The sequence below is a fragment of the Neoarius graeffei genome, chromosome 16 (genome assembly GCF_027579695.1).
Source record: "Neoarius graeffei isolate fNeoGra1 chromosome 16, fNeoGra1.pri, whole genome shotgun sequence".
In the NCBI taxonomy this organism is placed as follows: Eukaryota; Metazoa; Chordata; class Actinopteri; order Siluriformes; family Ariidae; genus Neoarius; species Neoarius graeffei.
Genome location: NC_083584.1, coordinates 70,294,786 through 70,321,841, shown reverse-complemented (window position 1 = coordinate 70,321,841; position 27,056 = coordinate 70,294,786). Strand labels below are relative to the sequence as shown.

Below are 27,056 nucleotides of genomic sequence, written 5' to 3'. Positions count from 1 at the left end.
TGAAAATGTTTGTGGAACAAGCTTTTTTGCATGACCTTTATCATTTTGATTGGGAAAGGATTGCCCTTTTTGATGATGTTGATTTGGCTTGGAGTTACTTTCATGGAAGTTTCAGTCACTTTATTAATAAACATGCCCCCCTACGCAAATTCAGAATTAAAGGTCGTGATAATCCATGGTTTACAACCAAACTAGCAGAAGTTCTGCATGAACGAAATTCTGCATGGGTCAGGGCACGCAAATCAGGCTTGCAAACTGACTGGCTTTATTTTAGACAATTAAGAAATAAATTTACCTCTCGGGCGGCACGGTGGTGTAGTAGTTAGCGCTGTCGCCTCACAGCAAGAAGGTCCTGGGTTCGAACCCCGGGTCCGGCGAGGGCCTTTCTGTGTGGAGTTTGCATGTTCTCCCCGTGTCCGCGTGGGTTTCCTCCGGGTGCTCCGGTTTCCCCCACAGTCCAAAGACATGCAGGTTAGGTTAACTGGTGACTCTAAATTGACCGTAGGTGTGAATGTGAGTGTGAATGGTTGTCTGTGTCTATGTGTCAGCCCTGTGATGACCTGGCGACTTGTCCAGGGTGTACCCCGCCTTTCGCCCGTAGTCAGCTGGGATAGGCTCCAGCTTGCCTGCGACCCTGTAGAAGGATAAAGCGGCTAGAGATAATGAGATGAGATGAGATGAATTTACCTCTCTTCTTCGAAATACAAAGGCTGAGTTTTATTTGTCCAAGACTTCTGAAAGTCTGAAAAATCCAAATAAATTTTGGAAAGCAATTAAATCTTTGTTGTCCACCTCTAATTTAGTTAATATTCCTTCCAGTATGCTGATTGATGGTGGCAGAATAACTGATAGAACAGACATATTAAATTGTTTTAACAAACATTTTATTTCTTCTGGGTTTTTGTTTAATTCTAAAAACCCCTCTAAACAACCCACACCTAGTGAAAAGGCTTATAATGACCCTCTACTGGTTGATGGGACTCCTGGTAATGTTCAGGCTTTTAATTTCACACCTTTTTCTAAAGCAGAGGTTGCTAAAGCTCTTAAAGACCTTGATCCTAAAAAAACACCAGGACCAGATAATCTGGAGCCTTTGTTTTTAAAACTGGCAGCTGAAATTGTCACTGCTCCACTGTGTCACATTTTTAATCTTAGTTTGGCGATTAAAGTAATTCCAAAAGTCTGGAAATCTGTATTTGTTATCCCCCTTTTGAAAGGAGGAGATCCAAATATTGTAAACAATTATAGGCCTATTTCCAAGCTGTCTGTTCTGGCTAAGGTACTTGAATCCCTTGTCAGTGAACAGGTAAAAGAATACCTAGCCACTAACTCCATCTTGTCGATTTCCCAGTCAGGATTTCGCAAAAAAACATAGTACTACTACTGCAGCCTTGAAGGTTATAAATGACATAACTGAAGCCCTAGATAATAAACAGTGTTGTCTCTCTCTTTTCTTAGACTTTTCTAAGGCCTTTGATACCATGGACCATGATATTTTGACTAAACGTCTTACAGCAGTTGGTTTTTCTGTACATGCTGTTGGATGGTTTGCAAACTATCTAAAAGACAGAAGCCAGGTTGTCCAGTTAGAGGGTGTTTCTTCTGAGGTTCAGTTTGTCCACAGGGGAGTGCCTCAAGGTTCAGTACTAGGCCCCTTGTTGTTTTCCTTGTATATAAATAATATTGGAATGAATATTCCAGATGCAACCTTTCATCTTTATGCTGACGACACAGTTATATATTGCTTTGCACCCACACCTGCAAAAGTGTTTGCACTTCTGCAGAATGTATTTAATAGAGTGCAAGAACAACTCTGCCAACTGCAACTTGTTCTAAATGCAGATAAAACAAAACTTGTGTTTTTTACTAACTCTAAATCAGCAAGATCAAGTCAGCCTGTCATTATCACCAGTAACGGTCAACAAATTGAACTTGTATCTACTTTTAAATATTTGGGGTTTTTGATTGATGACCACTTGTCTTTTAAGGCACATATTCAGTATACTTTAAAGAAGCTGAAGCTTTTACATGGATTTTATTTTAGAAATAAGTCTTGCTTTTCTTTTAGGGTGAAACAGAAACTGGTGGAGTCAACCTTTCTTCCAATTATTGATTACGGTGATGTGTTATATATGAATGCCTCTGCTCAATGCCTCCACAAACTGGACAGTGTGTATCATGGTGCTCTTAGGTTTATTACAAACTGTAGAGCTCTAACTCATCACTGTGTCTTATACAGCAAAGTAAACTGGCCATCTTTATATGTGCGTAGGCTCGGCCATTGGTACGTGCTAATTTACAAGGCTATTCTTGAGATGACTCCATCTTACTTATCATCACTTTTAATCTTGAATAATAGGGCCTACAGTCTTCGCTCTCAGGACTTGTTTCATTTTACTGTTCCTAAGGTGAGAACAGAAATGGGAAAGAAAGCTTTTAGATTTTCTGCTCCAAGTACATGGAATAGTCTGCAGGCAGAGCTGAAACTTCAAAGTCTGGTATCTCTGAATGCATTCAAATCCATGATAAATTCCATTACATCCAGGCTTCAGGAGTGCAAAAGTTTTATTGGAGAGCAAATATCTGACTAAACCTTGTAAATTTACTAGTTTTGATTTTGAATTTCAGGTTTTGTCTGTTTTGATGTGACGATATAATTATGTTTGTGTTGATGTGGTGATGTGATGATGTTTTGTTGTGCTTGTTGTGACAATGTGATGGAACTTCATGTACTGCCATTCTTGGCCAGGTCTCCCTTGTAAAAGAGATCGTGATCTCAATGGGACAAACCTGGTTAAAATAAAATAAAATAAAAAAATAAAAGACAGGGAAAGTTGTAGAATGCTCAAAAAACACCTGTTTGGAACATTCTACAGGTAAACAGGTCAACTGACATTTTCTTCTCTATCAAGGATGGTGCCAAAAGCTGCACTAAGGTCAAGCAACACAAGCAAGGAGAGACTATTGTTAAAAGCGCTATACAAATAAACTTGACTTGACTTGACAACCCTAATCAGAGGCCAGTGGTAGGTCATTTACTACTTTAACCAGTGCTGTCCCTGTGTTAGGATGAGATCTAAATCCTAGCTAATATGTTTCATGAATGTTTGCATATGTAGGTATGAGCATAACCGCTGTGCCATAGGATCTTGGAGATAAAGGACAGGTTTGATATTGGCCTATATTTGGCCATCTGACAGTGGTCCAGGTCAGGTTTTTTAAATCAGGGGTTTGATAACTTCTAATTTAAAGGATTTTGGTACACAACCAGTGCTAATGGAAGAATCAATTATTTTTAGAAGAGGTTTCATTGCTTCTGGTAGTATCTGTTTGAAGAATTGTGTTGGTAAGTGTGGCAGCGAGGGTGTGGTTGAGTGTCGGCTGTGAACAGCGAGGAGTCAGGTTAAACTAGCAGATAACATGATGAGTTACACCTATGTCTAATTACTGGCTGACTATTAATATGTTTCTCTGTGTGTCTTCAAGATGGCCAGTAATGAGTGAGAGGGAGCTGTGTCATCCCACGTGTGTGTTTATGTGTGTAGTGTGCCTATGTGGTAGTGGTAAAGTCACTGAAAAGTGAAAGGTAGAATAAAGCGCACCTGTCTCCAGTTCCTTATTGTACCAAACACAGAAATTGTTACACTGGTGCTGAAACCCGGGAATTGAGGAACAAATGCCACTATGGAGTCCAAACCAGTCAGGTAGCTCCTCTAGAACCTCACCATTGATCTCCAAAGCCAGCACCAAGAGCTTCTCGCACTGTCCTTTGAGCAGGGGCAGCACTTCCAGGCCCTGTGTGAGGCCTAGGCGAAGGACCAGCAGGTGGTACAGAGCTTGGTCCAGTCAGTGGGTTCCCCAGCGGTTGCCCCTGCAGCCTGCGTTCCTGTTCATCTGGTCAAGATGGGGCCACAGGGCTATCCAGAAGCCTTCCTCGAGCTGTTTGAGCATGTCATGGAGGTGAGCTGATGGCCAACCTCACAGTTGGCTTAATACTGAAAGGTACATACTGGTTTTGCAGCAAAAATGCTGTTATCCAGACATTTTTAAAAATGTATTTATTTTTGCAAATCATTGTATATTTTTATTTACATTTTAGTGTCCCAACCCAAATAGGAGTTGGATTGTGCCACTTTCTTCACTGACAAACATTATTTCATGAGTAATATCTGGGAATCTAAAATGTTTTTTTGGACTGACTCAATAATGGAAAATTTATAAAATAAAACAAAATTTGTCCAAATAAAATAGGGTGTCTCAGAGTTTTGCACAGTACTGCATATAAATGATAAATGTGATTAGCATTCATGTTAATAGAATGTCACTGCACAAACATACAATGACATTTAGTCAGTCATAGGAGAGCAAAGCTGCTGCATATGTGCACACCACCACTCTTGGGCACCTCAGCCCAAGACTGTCCCATGTTAACCTAATTGCATGTCTTTGGACTGTGGGGAAAACTCACACAGAAAGGCCCTAGTCAGCCACTGGGCTCAAACCCAGGACCTTCTTGCTGTGAGGCGACAGTGCTAACCACTACACCACCATGCCGCTCTTTTAGACACCGACTATAAAATATCATTGTGAGAGTATTGAAGGAACTGGAACCACAGTTTGAAAAATGAAGTATTTTTGTAGTGAGTAATTATTGTATATGTTGCAAATGGAGTCATTGCTAGCACTTAAGTCATCAGTTTATTTATATAGTGCTTTTAACAGCAGACATTGTCACAAAGCAGTTTTACAGAAAAATAAAGACTTTAAACGTATTAACTAATTTTATCCCTAGTAAACTTATTTATCCCTGATGAGCAAGCCTGAGGTGACCATAGCAAGGAAAAGCTCCCTCAGACAACATGAGAGGAACCAGACTTGAAAAGGAACCTATCCTCATCTGGGTGATAACAGATAGCATGATCATAAATAACTTGATTCTATAATTGTGTAACCAGGAACTTCATTATAGTTTTAACATGATGTCTATTTTATTGAAGTTATAAACTCTTCATTGATGGAGATTTAAGTGGAAAACCATTCATGATAACTGTGGCCCTAAAGTTGTCATGTCATTTGTAGTCCTCAGCCATCACAGCAAAACTAAGTGTCCAGAGCCATCTTCCATCTGTCAGATGGGGCCATAGTCCAGAGGAGCAATATGATGAGACTCCAGCAAGAAGTACGGCATCAGGATGGATCAGGCACTGTATCGTCTTTTAAATTAATTCAAAATGTATTAAACAGCTTGTAGCACATTTGTTTTAAATTATCCCTACAATTATCACCAAGCTTCAATAATGTTAAGTTTTAAATCATCCAACAAGCACTGACGGATCAGTTCTCATTTAATTTAAAACCACTTATGTCTTCTTAGAGAAGTGCAAGAACCATGTCACACAGTGGACTCAGCAGAAACCAGCCTTCAGTTTCATTTATTTTATTTCACTTCTTATACAATAACTAATATACCGTTATTAATAAAAAAGGGAAATGCAATCAATTGTCAACTTTGGAGTTGATATTTTATCCTTGTTGGGGTTCTGGACTGCATGAGAGCGCTTATGTTAACATTCCAATACTCCATATAATCGCTTCATTCTTCTAAGAAAGAGAAGAAAGAAAAGAGGGGTCTGCAGAGGCTCAGATTGGTGGTACTCCGCCCACCCAAACCAACCTGAAGCACAAACTGTGCCCCTTACCATAAACTGCCAAACCCTTATCCTAAACCCCTTACCACTACCAACTCCTTATCCTAAAAGGCCCAACCCTATACTACAAAAAAACCAACCCCCCCACCCTAACATTTTTCATCTTTATCCTATAATTATGCTTTTAATGACCAACTAAAAGATCAAACATATTTAAATTCACATTAATGTTGACTTGTACAAATTCTTGAAACTCACATCAGGATTTTATATGAACAAAGCCTGAAAAAGTAACGGTTGCTAATCAACCTGCTCACATTTAAAGATTGACCTTGTTCTCCATTTCTGGACTGCATGAGAGCGCTTATGTTAACATTCCAATACTCCATATAATCGCTTCATTTCCTGTTGCATTAAAATCAATACACAACATAATACTATGGTGTACAACACTTTTTTCAATTAGTTTCAGATATGTCAAATGTGTCACCTGGTGGCTGTTTAATGATAAATCTTTTTAGAATGTAAATCAAAAATACTATAACACTGAAGGTAAACAAAACATTCTTTAATTCTTTATGAAAATTTCTACATGAGTAGAGTGCATCTGAAAGTAAATGTCAGTTAACACGATTTTGTCATAAATTCAGTATATTGTAGTAGCAAAGATACAGAACTTTTTTGTATTACTGTCTCACATGCACACACTTTGGTTTCAAGACCACTCAAAAACATTCAGTAAACAAAAGTTTCACTTTAATTTAAAGTTCATGTCACCAATTTAGTTAACAAAACATTTATGAACATTTATATTAAATAATTTACACCCAAATTTGTTCATTGCATCATTGTGTAAAACATGTCACACTGAGCAACTTCTAGGACTTAGAATTAGAATTCAGAAATGAGGCTGAAAATCAGGTTTAATATTTACACAAGACTGGAGTTCAGGAAATTAACATTTAATTTATGCTAATTTAAGCAACTATTTTTAGTTAGGCACTGAATAAACATTAACACAGATGTACTTCATTAACATTGAAAGAAAGGGAAGCAGGGGATGATGAAAGAATGGAAGCAAAAGTAGGATAACAAGGGAGCATGGGAGAGGAAGAAAGGACAGAAGAAAGAAAAAAATGGAAGCAAAGAAAGTAGTGAGTAACTTGTGCTAAATTAGTTTATTCATGTTGAAATTTATCACTTAAATGCTCATTAATTCAGTAAATAACAATTGAACTGAACTTCAAACATAATGTGTTAAACTAACGAAAAAGCACCAGGAGTTAAATTTTAAGCCAAAATATGCAGCATGTGCTGGACACTATTCATGTTTTCTCCAACTTAACGCACAAATTAATAAATCCAAGTGTGAAGCTACTCAAACCTGTAAAGTATTTTTTATCTTCAACAAACACTGGGAAAACAAAATGCACTCGTGAAAATCATTTAAACATCACCATCAAGACTCATTCATGCTTTCAGATTTGTTCTGTTATTACATTTCACAGATTACTCCCAAGTTCTATTCTGACTTTATTAAAAAAAAAAAAAAAGTCAGTCAGCATTCATCCAATACTACAAAGAGATGCATACATTTGTTACTTTAGCAGTCTCTGTCTGTGGGAAACTTTAAACAGGAGAGATGTGTAAAAAGTGTCTCTGCGTTGTTCCGAGTCTGTGGAGCACAAAATGAACATTTTGGAGCTTCTGCTTGTACTTTCAGAGCTGCAGCGTGACATGAGCGGCTGAACACTGGCTGTAATTTTCATTAAATAAAAAACAGGAAGTGTTTAAGTGCACTGTAAGTGAAAACATGTCACAGCTTTAAAAGAGACACATCACAGAACCAGCACGTGTGGAGCGTGAAACCAAGAACCACATTTAAGTGTAGTCACCACAATAAGAAGACTATGAAAAAAGTTAGTCATTCAGTTGTAACTACTCAATAAGAATCAATTAGTCATCTTTTTAAAAATAATTTAGCTGAAATGTTTGAGAGAAATTTATTTTGTACATTGCTTAAATTTGTTAAAAAAACAACAACTTTATTTCAGAAAAAAACAGCATGTGTAAATTGTTCCTGAACCTTATTTGACAATGAGCAATCACCACAAATTAACAATAGCTTCAAACTAATTTTGAACAAAATCAATTGAAATTGGTTAAAGAATTGAGTCATGAAGAAAAATCTATCATACTAAAATACAAACGTTTACAAAAAATTTGCTGTTTCTGTATTTTTAGTACAACTCAATTCTGGATGCATCAATTTTGTGCAGCACTGGTCATTTGTCAAATAACATTCATAAAGCTATAGTTTGTGCGAAATGTCGATGTGACACGTGTTTAATTACATTTTAAATGGAATTTGATTGTCCTCAACCCAAGTGTACGTCAGGATGCAAGTTAAATAAGAAATAAAATCAGTCAAGTTTTATCAAGTGCTTTATACCCAATTCTTTATAATATGGATTTTCAACCAACTTTAAAGTGCTTTATAATGAGGTACAAACCATTACAACATGTTTAACATCAGATCACTGAATTAGTAAAACTACTTTACGACAGTTTATAAATTATAAAAATCATGCAATTTGAAATGTCGCTGTAATTGTTGAAGGAATGAAACTGGAACACACCCCCACCCAACCCTGCACAGCGTCGCTGGGTGTGTCCCCTTCACCACAACTCTGGTGTACAGAAATATTCATTCATTGCACTTCTCTGTGTTGATCCTGAACTCTAATTGTTGGAGACGTAGACAGATCGTCCTGATCATACACCCCGTGTGTGCAGAACAAAGTTTACCTCATTTAGTAAAAACTAACATTTTACTCAGTAAAAATTATTCAAAAATGGAGGATTTATAACCAAGATATAAATGCGAGTTTAAACAGATGTTTTTAATTTTGTTAAACTGCCAAGATGTGTAATGCAGAGTTGATTGTTCTAGTGAAGGATGGAATATTGACAAAACCGTACATGTGGAGCATGCATTATAGCATTATATTCCAGGAATTTTCAAAAAAAACCAAAACATTGAAGGCCAGACATGTTCCTGGAAAATGCAAAATACTACAATCTCTCCATCTCTGTGAAGAATGATCAAGAGGGAAACAGGAAATATCAAGAACAAATGAAAGGACGCAGGGAGGGAAGAGATAAGACAAAGGGCAAACAGAAAAAGTAATCAAAAAAAGGAAAGAAAAACACATTAAGGAAACAAGGCAAAGGAGGGGGGGAAAATCAAAGGAAGGAAAATAAGGGGAAAAGAATGGGAAAAAGTAAAGAAAAGGATTTTGAAAAAGGAGGGAAAAAAGAGAAGGAAATGGAGCTTTAACAGACTTCATGCCACTCCCCCCCCCCCCCCCTTCCTTCAGTGAAACTAGTGTTGCACACATCCGTCCACGCTTCTGTTCTCCATACACATTTTGTCTTCCTAGTAAAAAGTCACAGGTCAGTGGTGATGACAGGCGTGACCCCATGGATAAGTAGAGTGGGCCCAAGGTCACGGCTCAGCAGCTCCAACTGATGCAGGTAGTCACAGTAGCGGCGTGTGTCAGCAGGTGGGCGGGGCAAATACAGGAAACGTACAGCAGGGGGAGGGCAGGGCTGGTCACTGATCAGCCTGTTAACAGCCAGTAAGTAATCGTCTGTCAGGCGGGAAGCGTTGCTGTGGTAACCGTTAGCATACTCCTCTTCCGGGATATCCTCCTCTTCTAGCTCTGCCTCATCCTCTGCCTCTCTTCCATCCTTTTGAGAGTTGCTCCGTCTCTGCCAGTGCAATGCCACCTGAGCATCCCACGGCACCGTGTAGATGTCCGCCTTCATCCGGAGCTCCTTCAGCAGCTGGCCCAGCTTACGCTCTGCCTCCTTCAGACTCCGCCCTGTCTCCACGCACAGGAAGAGTCTGAGCCTGGCCTTGTGCCACACCCTGGTCATGTTGAGGATGCAGGCCAGCTGGAGAAGGAAAAGCGAGCATGTGTCGACATAAGAGCAGCTGTCAGGTCGGAGCAGGTTAACAGGCCACACGTCCACGAAGACAGCGGCCTGACGGGCTTGGGTGTGGTCAAACTGACAGAAGTACCTCGCCAAAGCCACATTCTTCAGCATCTTCACAGCATCCGCAATCACGCTGATGTACTCCTGAGGGCTGATCGCTTTCCCCTGCCAGGCTCCGTCTGTGCTGCCTCGGAGAGGAGGGAAATGAAAAAGCGGATCTTCTGGATCTTCAGAAAACATGGGGTTTTCCATGGATCTGCTTGAGTGGAATGAGTGATCTTGGAGCTGGTCCTGAGGAGGAATGTCATCATAGAACCCCAGAACCAAAGTGTTCGGTCTCATACCACCTAAGAGAACAGAACCAACAAAGAAAGCTATTCAGTTATTACACCATGTGCTGTTAAACTCTGGGTTCTGGTTGGATGGAAGGTGTAGCAGTCAGAGGTAAAGCTGTAACCAAGTTTCCTGACATTTTCAGGACAGTTTATGCTTTGCCGTTCCTCAGTAACATGAGGAGCTGTTGTGAGTCTTAACACACACACAGAGAGAGAGAGAGAGAGAGAGAGAGAGAGAGAGAGATGGAACAAGCTTTCTTTGTGTACATTCCACAATATGAAGTGCAACTATAAATGGATAAACTGTAGGACATCTTCAATTACTTTTATATTAAAAAAAAAAATTCTGTATGAATTAGCTTCATGTTCCATGTTTGCCTGCTCAGTGCTCCAACCCTCCTGACCAGCTTTGCGGTGTTCTTGTTTGAGAGCATGTGGAATTCCTGGTGTATACTGTGGACTGGGAAACTCTACCCTGGATTGTGGAATTACACCACATCAGACTGCACTTATGCCTTTTTTTTTTTTTTTTAAAAACACAGGATTAAAAAATAGCAGTGCCCTCTGAAGTGCAAATACAGCGCGCCTACATAAAGGTCTGTGTGCTTCACACACAATTTCTATTTTAGTTAGATAATGGACTTACCCTTTTAGAGGTAAAATATTACGAACCTGAAAATCCCAGCAAGTAAAGAGAAAAAAAAAAAAAAAAAAGTAGTATTTTACCACAAATACTAGCATGTCTGGAGAAGATGGCTTTCCCCCCCAGATGTACATCAAGCAATAGTATGAAAACAAGGCAAATGTTTAGTGTGATGCCGTTTATCAGCTCCCCCCCCCGACAACAGACCACAGTCCTGCCCCCTTGTTCTCTACTGACTCATGAAATTAATGAATTCATGATTTGTATTAGTATTCGACTGCTGTTTTAGCTGAAAATGCAGAAAAGCTTAGTTTTTAGAATGTCCCCTAAATCACCATGACCAAGAGTTGGCCTAGTGGTTAGTGTGTCCGCCTCTCAACCAGGAGATCGCAAGTTCTACTTATGGTTAGGTCATACCAAAGACCATCATAAAAATGGTACCTACTGTCATCTGCAAGGCATGCTGCAATACAGATGCGAGTGGGGGAGTCAAACTCACGGTTACCAGAGGACCTGCCTCCCACTGTAACCCTAGCTGTATAGGCAAGAAGCCAAGGGCTATCGAAACCAAGATCGGTGCCGCACCCATATGCCTTAAAGAGTTGGTTAGTACTGGGACAGGAGACTGCCTGGGAAGACCAGATTCTGGCATGAGAGGGACTTTGACTATAATCACCATTGCAACAGGTCAAAAACCTTCAATGCTACAGGTAAACCATAATTACTGGCACCTCTGCCATATGCTACAGCCTGGAATAAGTGTTTATACACACACAGCTTAAAATACATTCATATTTAAACCTTATCTGGTATAAACCGTGTGTGTGTGTGCGTGTGTGTGTGTGTGTGTGTTAACCGAGTCCAGAGATGAAGAGCAGGTGTTGCACTCCATGTCGTACAGAGTCTGCTAACGTGAGGTTGACGAAGGCTTTAATGTTCAGGTGGTCCACCAGGGAGAGCCACGAGTCGTACTGGCACTGCAGAGGATCGGAAGGAAGGATGGCTACAAAGCAAAAAAAAACACAGCCATCAGGATATTCATGAAAATTTCCAAAAAGTTCAGTGAAAAACACTGTTGCACGTTTCTCTAAAACAGCAAGATGACCTCAGAGCACCAGGCAAATACAGGCCTGAGATCTGAAAAAGCAGGAGTGTTATGGTTTGAAAGTATGGTTTCACAGTACAATAATGCAAATATTGTTAGTATCTTGGTATTAAATCAACTGTTGACAAATGCGCAAGCTGTAGGTAAAAATTAAAAAAAAGGATAAATTTATACCAAATTATTTTTACAAAAGTCTCTTTGCACATCTGTGTATTAAAAGGAAAAGTCTCATCTCATTATCTCTAGCCGCTTTATCCTTCTACAGGGTCGCAGGCAAGCTGGAGCCTATCCCAGCTGACTATGGGCGAAAGGCAGGGTACACCCTGGACAAGTCGCCAGGTCATCACAGGGCTGACACAGACACAGACAACCATTCACACTCACATTCACACCTACGCTCAATTTAGAGTCACCAGTTAACCTAACCTGCATGTCTTTGGACTGTGGGGGAAACCGGAGCACCCGGAGGAAACCCACGCGGACACGGGGAGAACATGCAAACTCCACACAGAAAGGCCCTCGCTGGCCCCGGGGCTCGAACCCAGGACCCTCTTGCTGTGAGGCGACAGCGCTAACCACTACACCACCGTGCCGCCCAAAAGGAAAAGTCAAATCCCTGAATTGTTCTGCTTTTTGGGAATCACTTATGAGAAAAAGCTCCAACATGGAATTGTTATAAGCTGAAAAAAAAGTAGCAGACTGGGACCCCAAACTAAGTCAATAAACAAAAAGAGGTTTTGATCCACACTCCGTCATGAGGCACAACACTTCCAGTGAATAAAGTCTGAATATTAAATCTGAATGTTTATGAACAATTCTCAATATTGCTAGCTACATCAAAACTGATAACCCACTAAAATAAACTGTATTGGCCACGCCCATTTTGCAAGGCAAAATATACATTGAAAAAAATAAACAAACAAACCCACCACCACAACCATGGGCACTCAGTCATCATATATCTGGTGCTGTTATGCTGTGGAGTTCTGTATCCTGATTGGTGATTAATTTTCTAAGCCTTCTGTCAGAGCTGCTGTGATTATATTAAATCACTTGTTCTATTACATTATCGTTTCTATAGTAACAGCATGTTCACAGACATTTAAAATGAAGCCTGTCAGGATGTGTTATTTGAAAAGATAGCATGCATCATTGTATGTATTCCTTATCCAATCAATCATTCTTTATCACATATTCCCTTTGTTAAATGTGTTGGCTTTTACATTCCAGGTAATTATTAAACACTTTGTTGCAGTAACCATCAGGTCCTACAGAGACATGACCAGGAACCCTTACCCAGGTCTCCGATCTGAACGTGTCCGAGAACATAAAGGCCACTCTTCTTGATGTCATTAATGAAGGTGATGAGGCTGATGTTAGTGCGAGGGTTGGCCACCATCAGCAGCACCTGAGGCCTCCAGAACTTCACATGATCCTTACGCACGTCCAACATCAGCAGGTATTTACGCACCTGAGAGCACACATACAAGGGAGATACAAGTGTAAACACATAGTAAAGGTGATACAATTGAACTGAATGTGTGCGTATTATGGGTTGCATGAATATCAATTTTGGACCCTACATTCCCTCCCTCCCAATAATTTATTCTACAATTTCACTGAACCAGAAATTATATACCGAGATCAGTCACCGGGGGGGAATGACTTCCATAGTTAAAGCAGATGCTTTTTTTTGGCAGTTTTATTTATCCAGCTAAGAATGTGAATGCACCACCCACCCCATTATATTTCCAGTGTCGGTGCTTAAATCAGTGTTATGTGTGAAATCAATCCATGCATCATATTCCACTATTTAATGACTATTCTTAAACTACACTGCAAAACAAATGCCTGATGGAGGACAACTGCAATGTTGCCAGCAGCATCCGGAAGGTCTTTCTGCCACATTCACATCTGTAGTGTCTAGAAACGAGTCAGACTTGGTGTCTGAGCTGATGCACACTGACCTGACTAAACTAGCTGAAGAGGAATAAACAGCCCATTAAAGCAAAGAAAAAACAGACGGTAGAATTGGCCTGATTGAAAACACAAGACTGAGAATGTTAGACTGCTTTCTTTACTGTTCCACTGTTTCTTCGGTTAGTGGTCAGGTCAGAGACTGCAAGACACTACACACAGAAATGCTACTGAAGACTTTCAGTGCTGCTTGTTGTTTACAGCAGGACTGTGTGTTCACATGACTCCACCCTGGTGAAGTGTGATATGAAGGCAAAAGTGTAATCAGGTTTTAAAGCAACAAGGAAACATAGCAAAACAGACACTGCTGTCAGTCAGCACATCTTGGACGACATCTCAAACTCCACCCCTAATGTGTCACTCCTGACCAATCACTGATGAGCTGAATGCTGTTTGTACTTTGCTATAGAGAGTGACTGAGCACAAACCATGTGTCCATCTTTAAGTATATGAGAGTGTGTTTGCGTGTGCGTGTAATAAGTTAAGTGGCTGTAATAACTCTTCTGGAGCACACAGATGGTCAGATGGATGTCTGGCGCCCAGCCACTTGGCAACTGCTCCCCTGGTGACAGTCCCCTCCTGAGAATGTGTGTGTGTGTGTGTGTGTGTGTGCACGCACGTACCTGGTGGAAGATTAGTGCCTGGCTAATGTAGCCCCAGCTACTAGTCGGACTAAGATAGTGGATGAGCAGCAGCAGGAGCAGCATGAAGGCAATGCTGGCCGAGGCATAAATGGCGTTAATTAGAAACATCATCACTCCACAGCCGACGATACCCAACACACACGTGTGCCACGTGAAGTAATGGAACGTGGGCCTGAAGATGGAGAGTTAGTTTCAGGTGTGTTATAACAAAAGGGACAACAGGTCCAAACTCATTTCATGAAAATTAAAGGCAACCACAATCAGATACCATTTATAGTTGCATTTAATGAAAGGTAATTCTGGTTCGAGCTTACATTTTAACAGTTAGTCATTACCTCACCAGGTTATTTTTCTCTTATTTAGATAGACAGAGGTAAAGAAGCGTGTGTTTATACCGTGTAATAGAATTTGGTGCCACACTAAAACCAAGCTAGAGACTTCCAGCAGCTTCAAGTGTTTAATGTGCTCAGAGCTTTGGCCAATTACTGTCAATTAGAGCATTGACCTTAAGAGCCCTAATGTGTATCTGCACACAACTCAAAATATAACACCTTTTACCAACAGTTTAAAAATCAGATAAACTGTTTATAAGCATGTTAATTACAGACAGTCTTCAGCCAGAAACATCTGGGCATATAGGGTACACACACACACACACACACACACACACTGCAGAGTATATGATGAATGCAAATGGGTTTAAAGCTATCAAGTTAAACAAAATCAAAGCTACACCTGTGTGTACACATACTTGCTACGTATTGAGGACCAGAATACAGTACATTCCTTCTCCCCCCAACAGAGTTGGGACATGTTTGGGAATTGGACAAAGGGATAGGGTTAGGCATTTAGTTGTGATGGTTAAGATTAGGATAAGAGGCTCAGGACTGCAGTGTCATTGAGTGTCCCCACAAAGAAAAGTGTACAAGACAGAACCCCCCCCCAATAAATAAATCTCATGAGTTATTTCAGTCTATATATGAACAGTTTCTGAAAACAGAGAGAGAGAGAGAGAGACACTAGTGAGGGTCTCCATCTCTCAACTTAATTCAATGAGCTTTATTGATATAAAAATGTTACAGCAGTTCCAGTATTGCCAAATCACTGTCTTTTGCTCTCCATCTGTGTGTAGGTCTCCGTCTGGCATATTCGCTCTCCCCCCCCGTTTCTTTAGAGTAATTATATTAAAAGCCATTAGACCGCTCCCTTCCCTGTCGTTTTGAGTGATGTCACCCTGCTGATGTCAGCAAAAAAAAAAAAAAGTTTCTGTAACCTCCAACACACACAGTGTTAGACAGCATGTAATTGCAGACAATAGTTTGTGTCACGGAATGATTAATCAATTTCACTAGTTCAACAGCCAATTAACATAGCTGCACTCTCAATTTAGCATCTTCCTGTTCTCTTGTCCCATCTCTTTCAGTCCCCCCAATGAAGTACTCCAAAGCACAGAGATTACCAGAATATGTTTGGGCACACATTCAATGGTTTTTCTTTATTTTTATTAATTAAAAAAGACACTTCATAACTTACAGTAATGAATGCTGTGGTTTCTCCTTTTAGCTGAACGGTTCTTAACATGGATTACTACAGTTGTAGAATAGGGCCATTTACTGTATTTTTATTATTTACCATTTGATCTGAAATGCATTAGGGCAGCAAGAAACTCCTCCACTAATTAATTAACTTTTGACAAGACACCTGTTAATTGACAAGTATTCTAGGTGACTACCTCGAAGCTGGTTCAGATAATGCAAATAGTGTGCAACGTGTCAAGGTAAACAGGGGCTACTTTGAAAAATCTAAAACATTTTTAATTATCACGTGACTTGTACAAGACCTGTGTGCGCACCTTTAATAAAACTACTGGGAAAAGTCATGTGACCAGACATACAGATTTTTGAACCTGGTCTGGAAAAAGCTGTATGTGGCCTCAGACCCATTTCCCTGAATTCTATTTTGCTCTGAACTGTTTGAAAAATGAGTGACAACTGAGCACCGTGAAAGTGAATTTTATTCTCCAGATGATCTCAGACACAGACTCAATTGAACAAGCTGAAACTGTTGAAGAAAAATGGGGGAGGAAGGGGGAAAAAAAAGGTTGACTATGAACCTGACATGGTTTTTTTTGTGAGATATTCAACACTACCTTTATATACAAAGTCTTGTCCTTCCAGGTGCTAGTGTCACATTCATCCATCATCCATAACCGCTTATCCTGTACAGGGTCACAGGCAAGCTGGAGCCTATCCCAGCAGACTACAGGTGAGAGGCAGGGTACACCCTGGACAAGTTGCCAGATCCTTGCAGGACTGAGATAGAGAGAATCATTCGCACCTCACATTCACACCTACAGTCAATTTAGAGCCACCAGTTAACCTAACCTGCATGTCTTTGGACTGTGGTGGGGAAACCAGAGCACCCAGAGGAAACCCACATAGACATGGGGAGAACGTGCAAACTCCACAGAAAGGCCCCCGTCAGCCACTGGGCTCGAACCCAGAACCTTCTTGCTGTGAAGTGGCAGTGCTAACCACTACACCACCATGCTGCCCGCGTCACATCCATTATTCTGACAAAATGATGTTAATCATCAGATGAAGACTGAACCTACTCGACTCCATTTTTTTCAAATCAAAGTTTTTGTGTGTAGACTTGATAGGCTTGTATTGACAGCTCCATGAACTGACCCAAGTTTGAACTGACTTACTAACAATGTTCTTAAAATTGTTTTCATTTTGAGAGAACAGTAAAGTCAATTGTATTTTATAGAATTCAAAATTTATGCAGGTGCACTTATTACACTAAAAACCATATAACCACTGGGTCAGAACAAATATTGTTGGTTACTGGCTTGGTACTGTTGGTTACGTGTCTGTACCATTAATCTTCATGTACTTTAATCCGTCCTTACCCTGACTGCGATTCTTACTGTTCCATCATTAATATCATTACTCTTGCTGTACTGTTACTACCCTTATACTGTACCGTCATTGCTCATTGTAATTACTGTGCCACCAACCCTTGCCGCATCCCGTCACAATGCTGCCTCCACACTTACCGCACCCCGTCATGGACACCCTCATTACTTGTACTTTTTTTTTTTAAACTGTACTAAGCACAACCAATTTGTGGGTGTGCGCGCGCGCATGTGTGTGTGTGTGTGGGGGGGGGGGGGGGGCGCATCACTTTACCAGAAACATTGAAAGAATCTGCTAGGTCAGATTTATTTAAAATGAATAAAATAATTCAACTACATAGAAACTGAACTCCCATCCCCCCCCACAAAACCGATCAACACCAAATTTCCCTTCAGACCCAGTAAAGCTCAGGCAACACATGCCCAAAGGACTCTGGGAAACCGAAGGCATTCGCTGATAAAACAGCAGCCAAGTCTCTCTCTCTCTCTCTCTCTCACACACACACAAAATAAACCACCCCTTTTCAAAACCTTCCTTCAACTCAGACATGTTCACAGACCGCCCTCTCTGCTGGCCAATTCCCAGTTCAACCAACCCCCCCCAAAAAAACACCAACACACCATTATCATCTCCAGCCGGTATGTTGATGCCAGGTTTCGGTTGGTTTCCGCTAAATTAGCTATGTTAATCACAGGGTGCGTCTCTGGGGCCCATAATGTTAAATAGCTTTTAATTCATCTCGCCTCTGTAAACACGACAACACAACAACTAATAAACAGCACGACAACACGCCCTGATGCACAGCACCATTCAGCTAAAGCAAGGACTCAAAAAGCATGGTTCACACCATACTTCCAGCCATTCACAGGCTCCTGAAAGAGAAAGCCCAGAAAACAAACAGTTAATTGTTTATCCAGTTAAACACATTTTATAGCAAACAAACCACTGTGCAGGTTTTGTTCATACTCATGTCGGTTTCTGAAGATGGTCCCATCATGGACGACTCCTGTTCATAAAGCCTTGTTAACCAATACAACAAGCAAGCAAACATGTCTAGCAGTAATACAGTTGTCCAGAAACCAGATTTAAAAGTGGTGGCGAAGCTAAAAACGTATGATAACCTAGCTAGCACAGAAATAAATACACATGCAATGATTAGTGTTAATTATTTCCTGTTAATAAAGGGCATTAATAAAGAAATGTGTTTGGCCAGGATCATATTAGCTTTATCTACACGTGATGTGTGGTGCAGTACCAGTGAGAACAGTGAGGGGACAAATATAGTGCGATACAATGAAAGCAACACAAGCTTTTTTTAAAAAAAAAAAAAAAAAGCTAAACTCACAGTGATTTAATATCAACACCTGTTTTTTTTTTTTTTTTGGGGGGGGGGGGGGGGGGGGGGGTATCGTCCACTCACTCACCCCCACACAGGTCCATCAGCAGCTTTACGTTCTAATCTTCTGGGATCCATGATTTCAGATGTAGCTCATGATAACCACAATGACTGGAAAGCTTTAAAGATCAACTAAAAAGGTGCAACTGTATGTTCTACACCTCCAGAGCAAGAGTATCCATTTGCTCTTTGGCTAATGTCTGAGGTCTCATTTGTACTAACCTTTCAGCTACAAGTCATGTTCAAAGTGCTGGATGCATGAGTTTGCTGCTGATTTTTTTTCTCCCCCCCCCCACTTTCCAGAGTTCATCTCCTGACCAAATCAGGCATAGGTTGAAATGGTAAGTGAGAAAAACAAACATTGTCCTCCATGTGTGGATGAAACAAGTCTTCACAAGCAGCATATTTCAACATTCATGTCTATTATTGCAACGTGTGTATGTTTGGGAAGTTCAGTGGTACGTGATGTGATGTTACACTTGGATCAAATCCTGTTGCTTTTCTGCCTCCAAACCTACAGTGAAAACATGCTCATTACCAGAGAGTTACACTGATTATTTCATCTACATGTTATTGATAATCTCAGACATGATGCTACATAATTCATCCAGGAGCCTGAGGAAGGGGAGACAGTGCAGTGTTGAGTGCTTGAGACACCTCTAGAGATGTGTGGAAGGTTGAAAGGTCATGCCCTGTGGATTACCTGAAGTTAGGGGCAGAGGCCCACTCCAGAGCGAGGCAGGCCAGATCCACTGCAGCGTAGACCAACAGGAAGAAGATAGTGACGATGCTCGCTATGGTGTTCAGCTTCCCCGAGAACAACACCAGCTACACAGTGTGAATACAAGTCATTCGTTAAAGAGGAGTAGTGCAAAGAGCTCAAAGTGACCTACAAAGCACACGCACCCCTCCTTAAATTCCACTTTATTTCTGGATTTACTCTGTCCCCCTTCTCTCCCTCTCACACACACACACACACACACACACACACACACACACACACACGAGAGGACACTGCAGTCAGGAAAATACAAGTAAAATAAAATTAAAACTAAATTCAAACAAAAAACTTCACAATGCTTCATCTTTACCAACCTGAAGTTGATTTTCCCCTAACAGCACCTCAGTGTTCTATTCCTCAAAACCACAGCAATTTATCAATTATTACTTATGAACAAATGACATTTATCCATTTATGGTTGCATTTGAATATTCAAGTTCCGATCGTCACTTGCGTTGTAGCAACTATAAAACAATCGTTTCCTCACCAGCCTCTCTCCATTTCTCTCTCAAGGGGGACCCAACAACTTTTTACTGAAAAACCAAGCAGCATAAATTCCTTGGTCCTGAAGAAGTCAGAAAACTTAGTTACAACTATGTCCAAATGGATCATCTTGCTGCTTCTGCTGTTAGGGGTTGCCAGTGGATCCATTCTACATATTTGATTTGACATCAGGTTTTGCACTGGATGCCCTCCCTGATGTAACCCTCCCCAATCTATCCAGGCTTGGGATGGGCACCAAGTATGCACTGGCTTGTGCAACCCTAGTGGCTGGGTATTTTTTCCTAACCTGCAAGTCTTTGAACTGTGGGGGAAACCGGAGCACCAGGAAGAAACCCATGCAAACACATGGAGAACATGTCAACTCCACACAGAAAGGCCCCCGTCAGCCACTGGGCTCAAACCCAGAACCTTCTTGCTGTGAGGCAACAGGACCAACCACTGTGCTGCCACCATGTCTGAACGTATAAATTTCTCTATTTGCTCAAAAAAAAAAAAGCAGCCCATTTTGACTGCAAAATATTCACTGGCCATTTATTTTAGAATTAGCAAACTTGTATACAAGCTAAATGATAAATATAAATAAAATCCTTTTTGTGTGTGTAAAAATCTCGTCTCAAAAGGACATCCTCACACACGGGGAATAAATGAAGTCAAATGTGCTGAATCATCTCCCATTCATCACCACTGATAAAAGGCTGAAATGTTGCAGTTCGTTAAATCTCTCACCTCATGCTGGAGTTGTTTCCTCACATGATTGTTTCTACATTTTAACAAGCTGAAAGAGTTTATTTTCATCTAGTTAGCTGCTTAAGTGAAGAATGTTCTTACACAGACATCACCCAGAGATGCAACAGAAGAGAGACAAGCAGGAGGGAGAAGAGGATGTGGAAAACATGAGTGGGTCATGAGGAGATGAAAGAGAACATAAGATAAGAAGGAAACAAACCGGAGGTGATGCGGAGATGAGAGTTCCAAATGGAGATACGGCAATTTATTTAAAGAAACGGGGGGGGGGCAAAAAAACAAAAACACAGAAGCCAGGAAGCTTACACAAGTGCTGTTCTACAGTTCAGCTGCTTATTTGTATATTAAAGGCTCCTGGATTCCTAAAACAGTTCTAGTTCCTGATAACCGTGTCCTAAGGTTCTATGTGGAACCCATAGAGGGGCAATCAAAGATGCTGACCTTTAACAAGCACTTAAGATTCACCAGTGAGCTTGGACTTTGTACAAAAACTGTTCCAAGTTCTCCAAGAGGTTCTTTGCGTCCTAAATTGGTTCTAGCTCCTGATGGGAAAGCGCACAGTTGTAGGATACTAAACAGAAACTTTAATGTTTCCCCAGAAAGACAGCTGATAAACCTACTTAACAGTCCACTCTTAAAAAGGGATCTTGTAGGTTCTCCGCATATTAAAATGGTCCTTAGCCTCCACATAAGCACTTAGAAGCTCACAGTCCTAGTAAAAGGGTTCTTAGCATCCTAATAGTTCCTCAAAAGAAAAAAAACAAAACCCACATTTTGCATGGTTCCACATAGAACACAAAGCTCATAGGCACCGGTTTTAAATTTTATGCACATTTGAAACTTTACATGTTAAAAAAATCCTCCAATTTTCTTCTGGTCCCAAGTAGTATTGTTAATAAGTAATAATTAAAATAAGTTAGAGTGGATCGTGGCGAATTTCTGTCGGCTATTTCTGTGACCACTCAGCTCGTGACGTCATTTAAGCCAAACAAACCGCTTGAGTTGAGTCCACTTCCGTGTAATTTCATTGCCGTTCGGCTTGATTACAGATGTACGTTCGGGAACTTCTATAAAGGAAAAAAAAAAACATGGCTTATTGTGCAGGGAGCTGTAACAGGACCAGTTCAGGAAGAAGTTTTTACCGTTTGAGAAGAGGCGGAGAGAGTGGATTGTGTGTGTGAAGCAAGAGGGTTGGCAGCCAGGTAAATACGCCGCTCTGTGCTCCGATCACATTTTTGAAGAATCCCCATCTGTTGGGGAGTTTAGGTGTCAGTGTTGGACAGAGGGCTCAAACCTGACGCTGTTCCAACAAAATTCAAGCACAAAAGCAAGCAGTCAAAGAAGAAACGGACCAGCAATGCTCAAGCAAAAAGGAGAAGATTGGAGGTAAACATTTTTACCTTTGCTTGCAATTTTTCAAGTAAAGAATCCTGTACATTCATTGTGGAAATGAGACAGAAGGGATAGTTTGTCATGGCTACCTGCCAGCATGCTATTGACTAACATGATAAATGTCCATGTGTGTATGTCCAAACGCAAGTGCTCCTAACGAAGTGGCCACTAAACTGAAGTTAATTTGTCACCGCTAAAATGACAGCTGCGGGCATGCTAACATGCTAATGGTTTTAGCATGCAAATGGCATGCGTGTGTGTTTATACAGACACGTGTTCCTAATAATGTGGCCATTAAGTTGAAGTTGATTAGTCACAGCTAACTGCTAGCCTGCTAACATGACAATGGCTGACATGTTCAATGTATACGTCTCTGCATGGGTTTACACAAGTGTTCCTAATAAAGTGGCCACAACATTGAAGTTGATTTGCAATGGCTACCTGCTAGCATGCTAACGACTAACATGATTGTTAGTGTATGTTTAGAGTAGGCTATAAATAGTATAATGCTTGTATTAATAATCCAAATCCATGTTCTATTATAGGGATTGTGTGTGTGCCCGTGTGCATCAGTCGGTAACCCCATTAAATGTCCTGGTACATATTGTTGAAAATTAGCCCCGTACGTTTCTCTCCAGCGCAAAAATTTTAGAAAAAGTGGTTAAATAAATGAACCTCCTAAACATGTGCTTGGTTTGCAAGTAACAGAGATGCTCCCAGTCGGGCCAACCACAGGGCTGGCTCTGTGGTCGGCATGAAGCTGGACTCTCTGGTGACGGTGGCAGAGAAAAGGTCTATGGACAAACTACTGAACATCATGGACGATGCCAGTCATCCTCTGCACACAGTCATCAGCAACCAGAGGAGCCTGTTCAGTGACAGAATGCTCCTTCCCAAGTGCAGGACGAACAGACTCAAACTCCTTTGTCCCTCACACCATCAGACTGTACAACTCCTCTCTGGGGGGAGGGGGGGGGGTAACAGGAGGACAGAGGACGGGAAGGAGCAGTAGCCTAGCAATAAGCAATACCGGACAATGTGCAATATCTCTCCTGCCTCCCCAGGAAGTTCTTCCTCCCAGAAGAACTTAAAACTTATCAGAAAGTAGGAAGTGTTTGAGGAATTCTCCATTATCCAGGGGTGATAGCGTTCCGGCGCCGCGCCGGATTTCCGGCGTACCGTGGCTGGGGGGGGGGGGGGGGGGGGGGATTATATAAAAAAAGTTCGCCCATTGTCCTGTGTCATTCTGAGATGCGCAGATAGACAGTAAAGGGAATTCCGAATTCCCTTTACTGTCTATCTGCGCATCTCAGAATGACACAGGACAATGGGCGAACTAGATTTTTTTTTTTCTTTTTCCCCCAGCTACGGTACGCCGGAAATCCGGCGCGGCGCCGGAACGCTATCACCCCTGCATTATGCTTTCTTAGCCACCTGAAATGGTTCTAGTTCCTGCTAAAGATACATTCTATTGTAGGGTTCTATTTAGAAATCCTTAAAAGGAGATGCACAGAACCTCTAAGTAAATTTCTGAGTGGATTGCATCTCCATCCTTGACTCTTGTATGCTACATTTTTGACCAAAGCCAGACTCCGCAGGAGAGAGTGGTTGCAATGGCCTCTTCATTCAGATTTATTGGAGATTCTTCAGATTCCTCAGATAGTAATACATCGGACTGTGACAGTCCTGAAATTGGAGTGCATGTACATGCTACTGCTATACATGTAGAACCGCATCAGCTCGAACTGTCGGAAAGTGAATCTGATAGTAACACGTCTGCCTCCACCTTACGAAATAAAGCCAGAGAACAAAGCAATCTAGAGAATTGGATTGAATTGAACTGAGAGTCTCATGTGACCCTCATTAAAACAGGATAGATGTTATAACTTATGCAACATACATATACATTTTTCACTGAAAACATAAAAGGCTAATTAAATAATCAGATGAACTGAGAATCACATTCTGAAGCAAGTTAAATTGTATACTAGTAACTTAAATATGCAATACAAGTTACATGTATTAATCTAAATGCAGGTAAACAACGAGTGTGGTTTTTGTTATGCAACCGAATGAGCCGCATCTTGCCTGTGTGCTCTTGCTTTTGAAGGCTGAGCTTGTGGCTGATTGACTTTCAGAACAATCTGACTTTCAGTTCTTCATTCATTTGCTTCTTCCATGTAAGGGTGAGATACTGCTGCTGAGGCAAGCATATCCAGCAGGGGGAGGGTTTCTATTAAAAAACAACAACAACAAAAAAAAAACCCACAAACATCCAGTGGAGAAGTCTGATGACTAAATCTACTCACTCATTCTCCATACTGGAGTACTCTGCCATTACTGCTCGGCTCATGCTCCGGCAGAACTGGTGCAATTGAACCAACTTTCCTTTTTTTGTAGTCTTTTCTTAATTGTTGGTACTGCACCCTCTTTCAATACAGGCTTATAAATCAAATCAATGCTCAACAGATCAGAGGTTTCGTACAAGTCCTCAGTAAAACGTGCAGAGCAGAGACCACTTTGTAGGCACCCAATCCATGAATTTCTCGCAAGGTGCGTCTAAATCTTGGCAGTTTGAACATTCTTGGACCATGAATGCAACATATACCGTATCCACCTTCTGTCGTGTTGCTGCACCCACCAGCAACATCTGTGTGGCATGGTGATAAATTAGCTCAAAATGGAGGCTCAGCATTACAGTCAGCTCTGCGTTTCAGTATAGTGGAAATGGCGAGGAGACCGATAGACTTCCTGCTGGTGAGGTCACGCACATCAAAGTCATTCACTCAGACTGCTACCAACACGAATCATTTTAAATTGTAAAAATATTAGATTTATTAACAAAACTATTCCTACGCCATTCTTGAGGTCTCAAGGCATTTATAAACTAAAAGTGAGGCCATGGTGCTGTGTATATGCTTTAACGCTCCCCAGAGGGACAACCCAAAGAACCCTTAAAGCTTATAGGCAACGTTTATATTTTATGCACATTTGAAACGATACATGTTAAACTAGATAGAACTCAACGCCAACGGCGTCAATGGGGATGCCTCCATCTGGTAGACTACACACCTTAAGTTGTGATTTGGGGATGGACATTTGACCTCACAGTAATCATGACCTGGTGAAATTAATTGTATTAGCCTTGGAGATATTGTGGTCAAGGTTTTCAGACAGACATTTGACCTCACAGTGACCTTGGCCTTAGACCTTTTGATCTCAAAATCTAATCAGTTCATGTTTGTCCCAAAGCGCACAAATGGTGAACGTTTGGTGAAATTCCTTTCATTAACCTTTGAGATATCGTGTTCACAAGGTTTCGGGACGCACACACGGACGGTTGGTTTCGGGACGGACGCACACACGGACGGACAACCCGAGAAAACAATGCCTCCCGCACCTTATGGTGGCGGAAGCATAAAAACCCTCTAATTTTCTTCTGGTCAAGAAGTATTGTTAATAAGTAATAACTAAAATAAATTAGTGCGGATCACGGTGAATTTCTGTTTGGCTATTTTCATGACCACTCAGTGCATGACATCATTTAAAGACAAACTGCTTGAGTTGAGTCCACTTCCATTTACTCGCATTGCCGTTTGGCTTGAGTGCAGATGTGCGTTCGGGAATTTCCAAAGAAAAAACATGCCTTATTGTTGTGCAGTGAACTGTAACAACGGGACCGGTTCAGGAAGAAGGTTTTTACGTTTTTCTGAGACAGAAGAGGCAGAGAGAGTGGATTGGCTTTTTCTGAAAAAGGTGAAGAGGCAGAGCAAAAAGGTTGGCTTTTTCTGAAAAAGAGGTGGAGCGAGAGGGTTGGCTTTTTACGAAAGTGAAGACAAGGCAGAGAGAGTGGATTGTGTGTGTGAAGCTGGAGGGTTGGCTTTTTCCCCCCGAAGAGATGATGAAGTGGAGTGAGTGGATTGGGCGCGTGAAACAAAATCGAGCAGTCAAAGAAGAAACGGAGCAGCAACGCTCAAGCAAAAAGGAGAAGATTGGAGGTAAACACTTTTGCTTGCAATTGACAAGTCAAGAATCCTGAGGGATCCTGTACAGTCATTGTGGAAATGAGACAAAGGGATATTTCCTCAGAGTCGGCTATAAATAGTATAATGCCGCAGATGGCAGGCTAATGTGGCCTACCGGCGCACTGTCAAGTAATCATCTATATCCACTAGGCAGGGTGGTTTAATTATTCTTCAAAAGGGCTCTTTAGTATTACGACAAAAAGTAGGAATTTATCATAACTACCAGGACAAATCGTTTGGGTGCAAGTCTTGTCGAGGTCACCGCGATTAGAGTCGGCCGAGTCTGTCTGATTCCCAGGCTGCATGGTCAAACCAGTGAGCCACATTCACATGGATTAAAGCAAAAAAATAATCTGACTGAAAAAAAAAAGCGCTCCATGTTGTTGGCCCCTACCATGTCAGCGATGCGTCAAATTTTAAACGCCGTGTTGTCCATTATCCCCTAGGCCCCTACTTATAGTACATTTACATAATTTTAACAATGACTAAAGCTAAGGCAAGACTTTACCATTGTCATTACTGGCTATTCATGATGAAACATCAAGTTTTCAGCACAAAGTGCAAATTTATTTCAACAATACTTTAGTAATGCACAACAGTGGTTCAGAGAAAAGTGCAAGTGCAGTCGAACTTGAACCATGCTTTCAGTAGAGTGGAATAGAAAGAAAAATAGGAAAATCTGTTGAAATAAAGCCAGGAAAGTTCACTTTTTCTGCTTCTTCGCAGTGAAGCCAAAGGCATCTAGTTTGGCAACACCTGATGCCTGTTTTTGTTTCTTTTTCCTTGGCACAGCAGCAGGAGCTTGCCATTATCGCCCATCTCATTTCGCCAAGCCCATCTCCACTTATTCTTTACCGTTCTGTCGATGTCTGACATCTGTGCCTTCATTTAAAAGAAGCGCGTCCATGCTGGCAAAACCGAAAGTAATTTGACGCGCTC

The 27,056-nt window shown here is 41.1% G+C and overlaps 1 protein-coding gene across 2 annotated transcripts in view; it reads right to left on the bottom strand.

The window, feature by feature from the left end:
* Positions 1–6,201: 6,201 nt before the first annotated feature.
* Positions 6,202–27,056, bottom strand: part of zgc:153039 (uncharacterized protein LOC767698 homolog) — a 73,927-nt gene continuing 53,072 nt past the window's right edge. For both annotated transcript variants that reach the window (XM_060943405.1, XM_060943406.1), the window contains 5 exons: positions 19,375–19,499; positions 14,334–14,526; positions 13,030–13,204; positions 11,485–11,631; positions 6,202–9,997 (listed from right to left, as the gene is read on the bottom strand). In XM_060943405.1, coding sequence (XP_060799388.1) covers positions 9,099–9,997; positions 11,485–11,631; positions 13,030–13,204; positions 14,334–14,526; positions 19,375–19,499 — 1,539 coding nt within the window. In that variant the 3' untranslated portion in view covers positions 6,202–9,098. The remainder of the gene's footprint in view (positions 9,998–11,484; positions 11,632–13,029; positions 13,205–14,333; positions 14,527–19,374; positions 19,500–27,056) is intronic.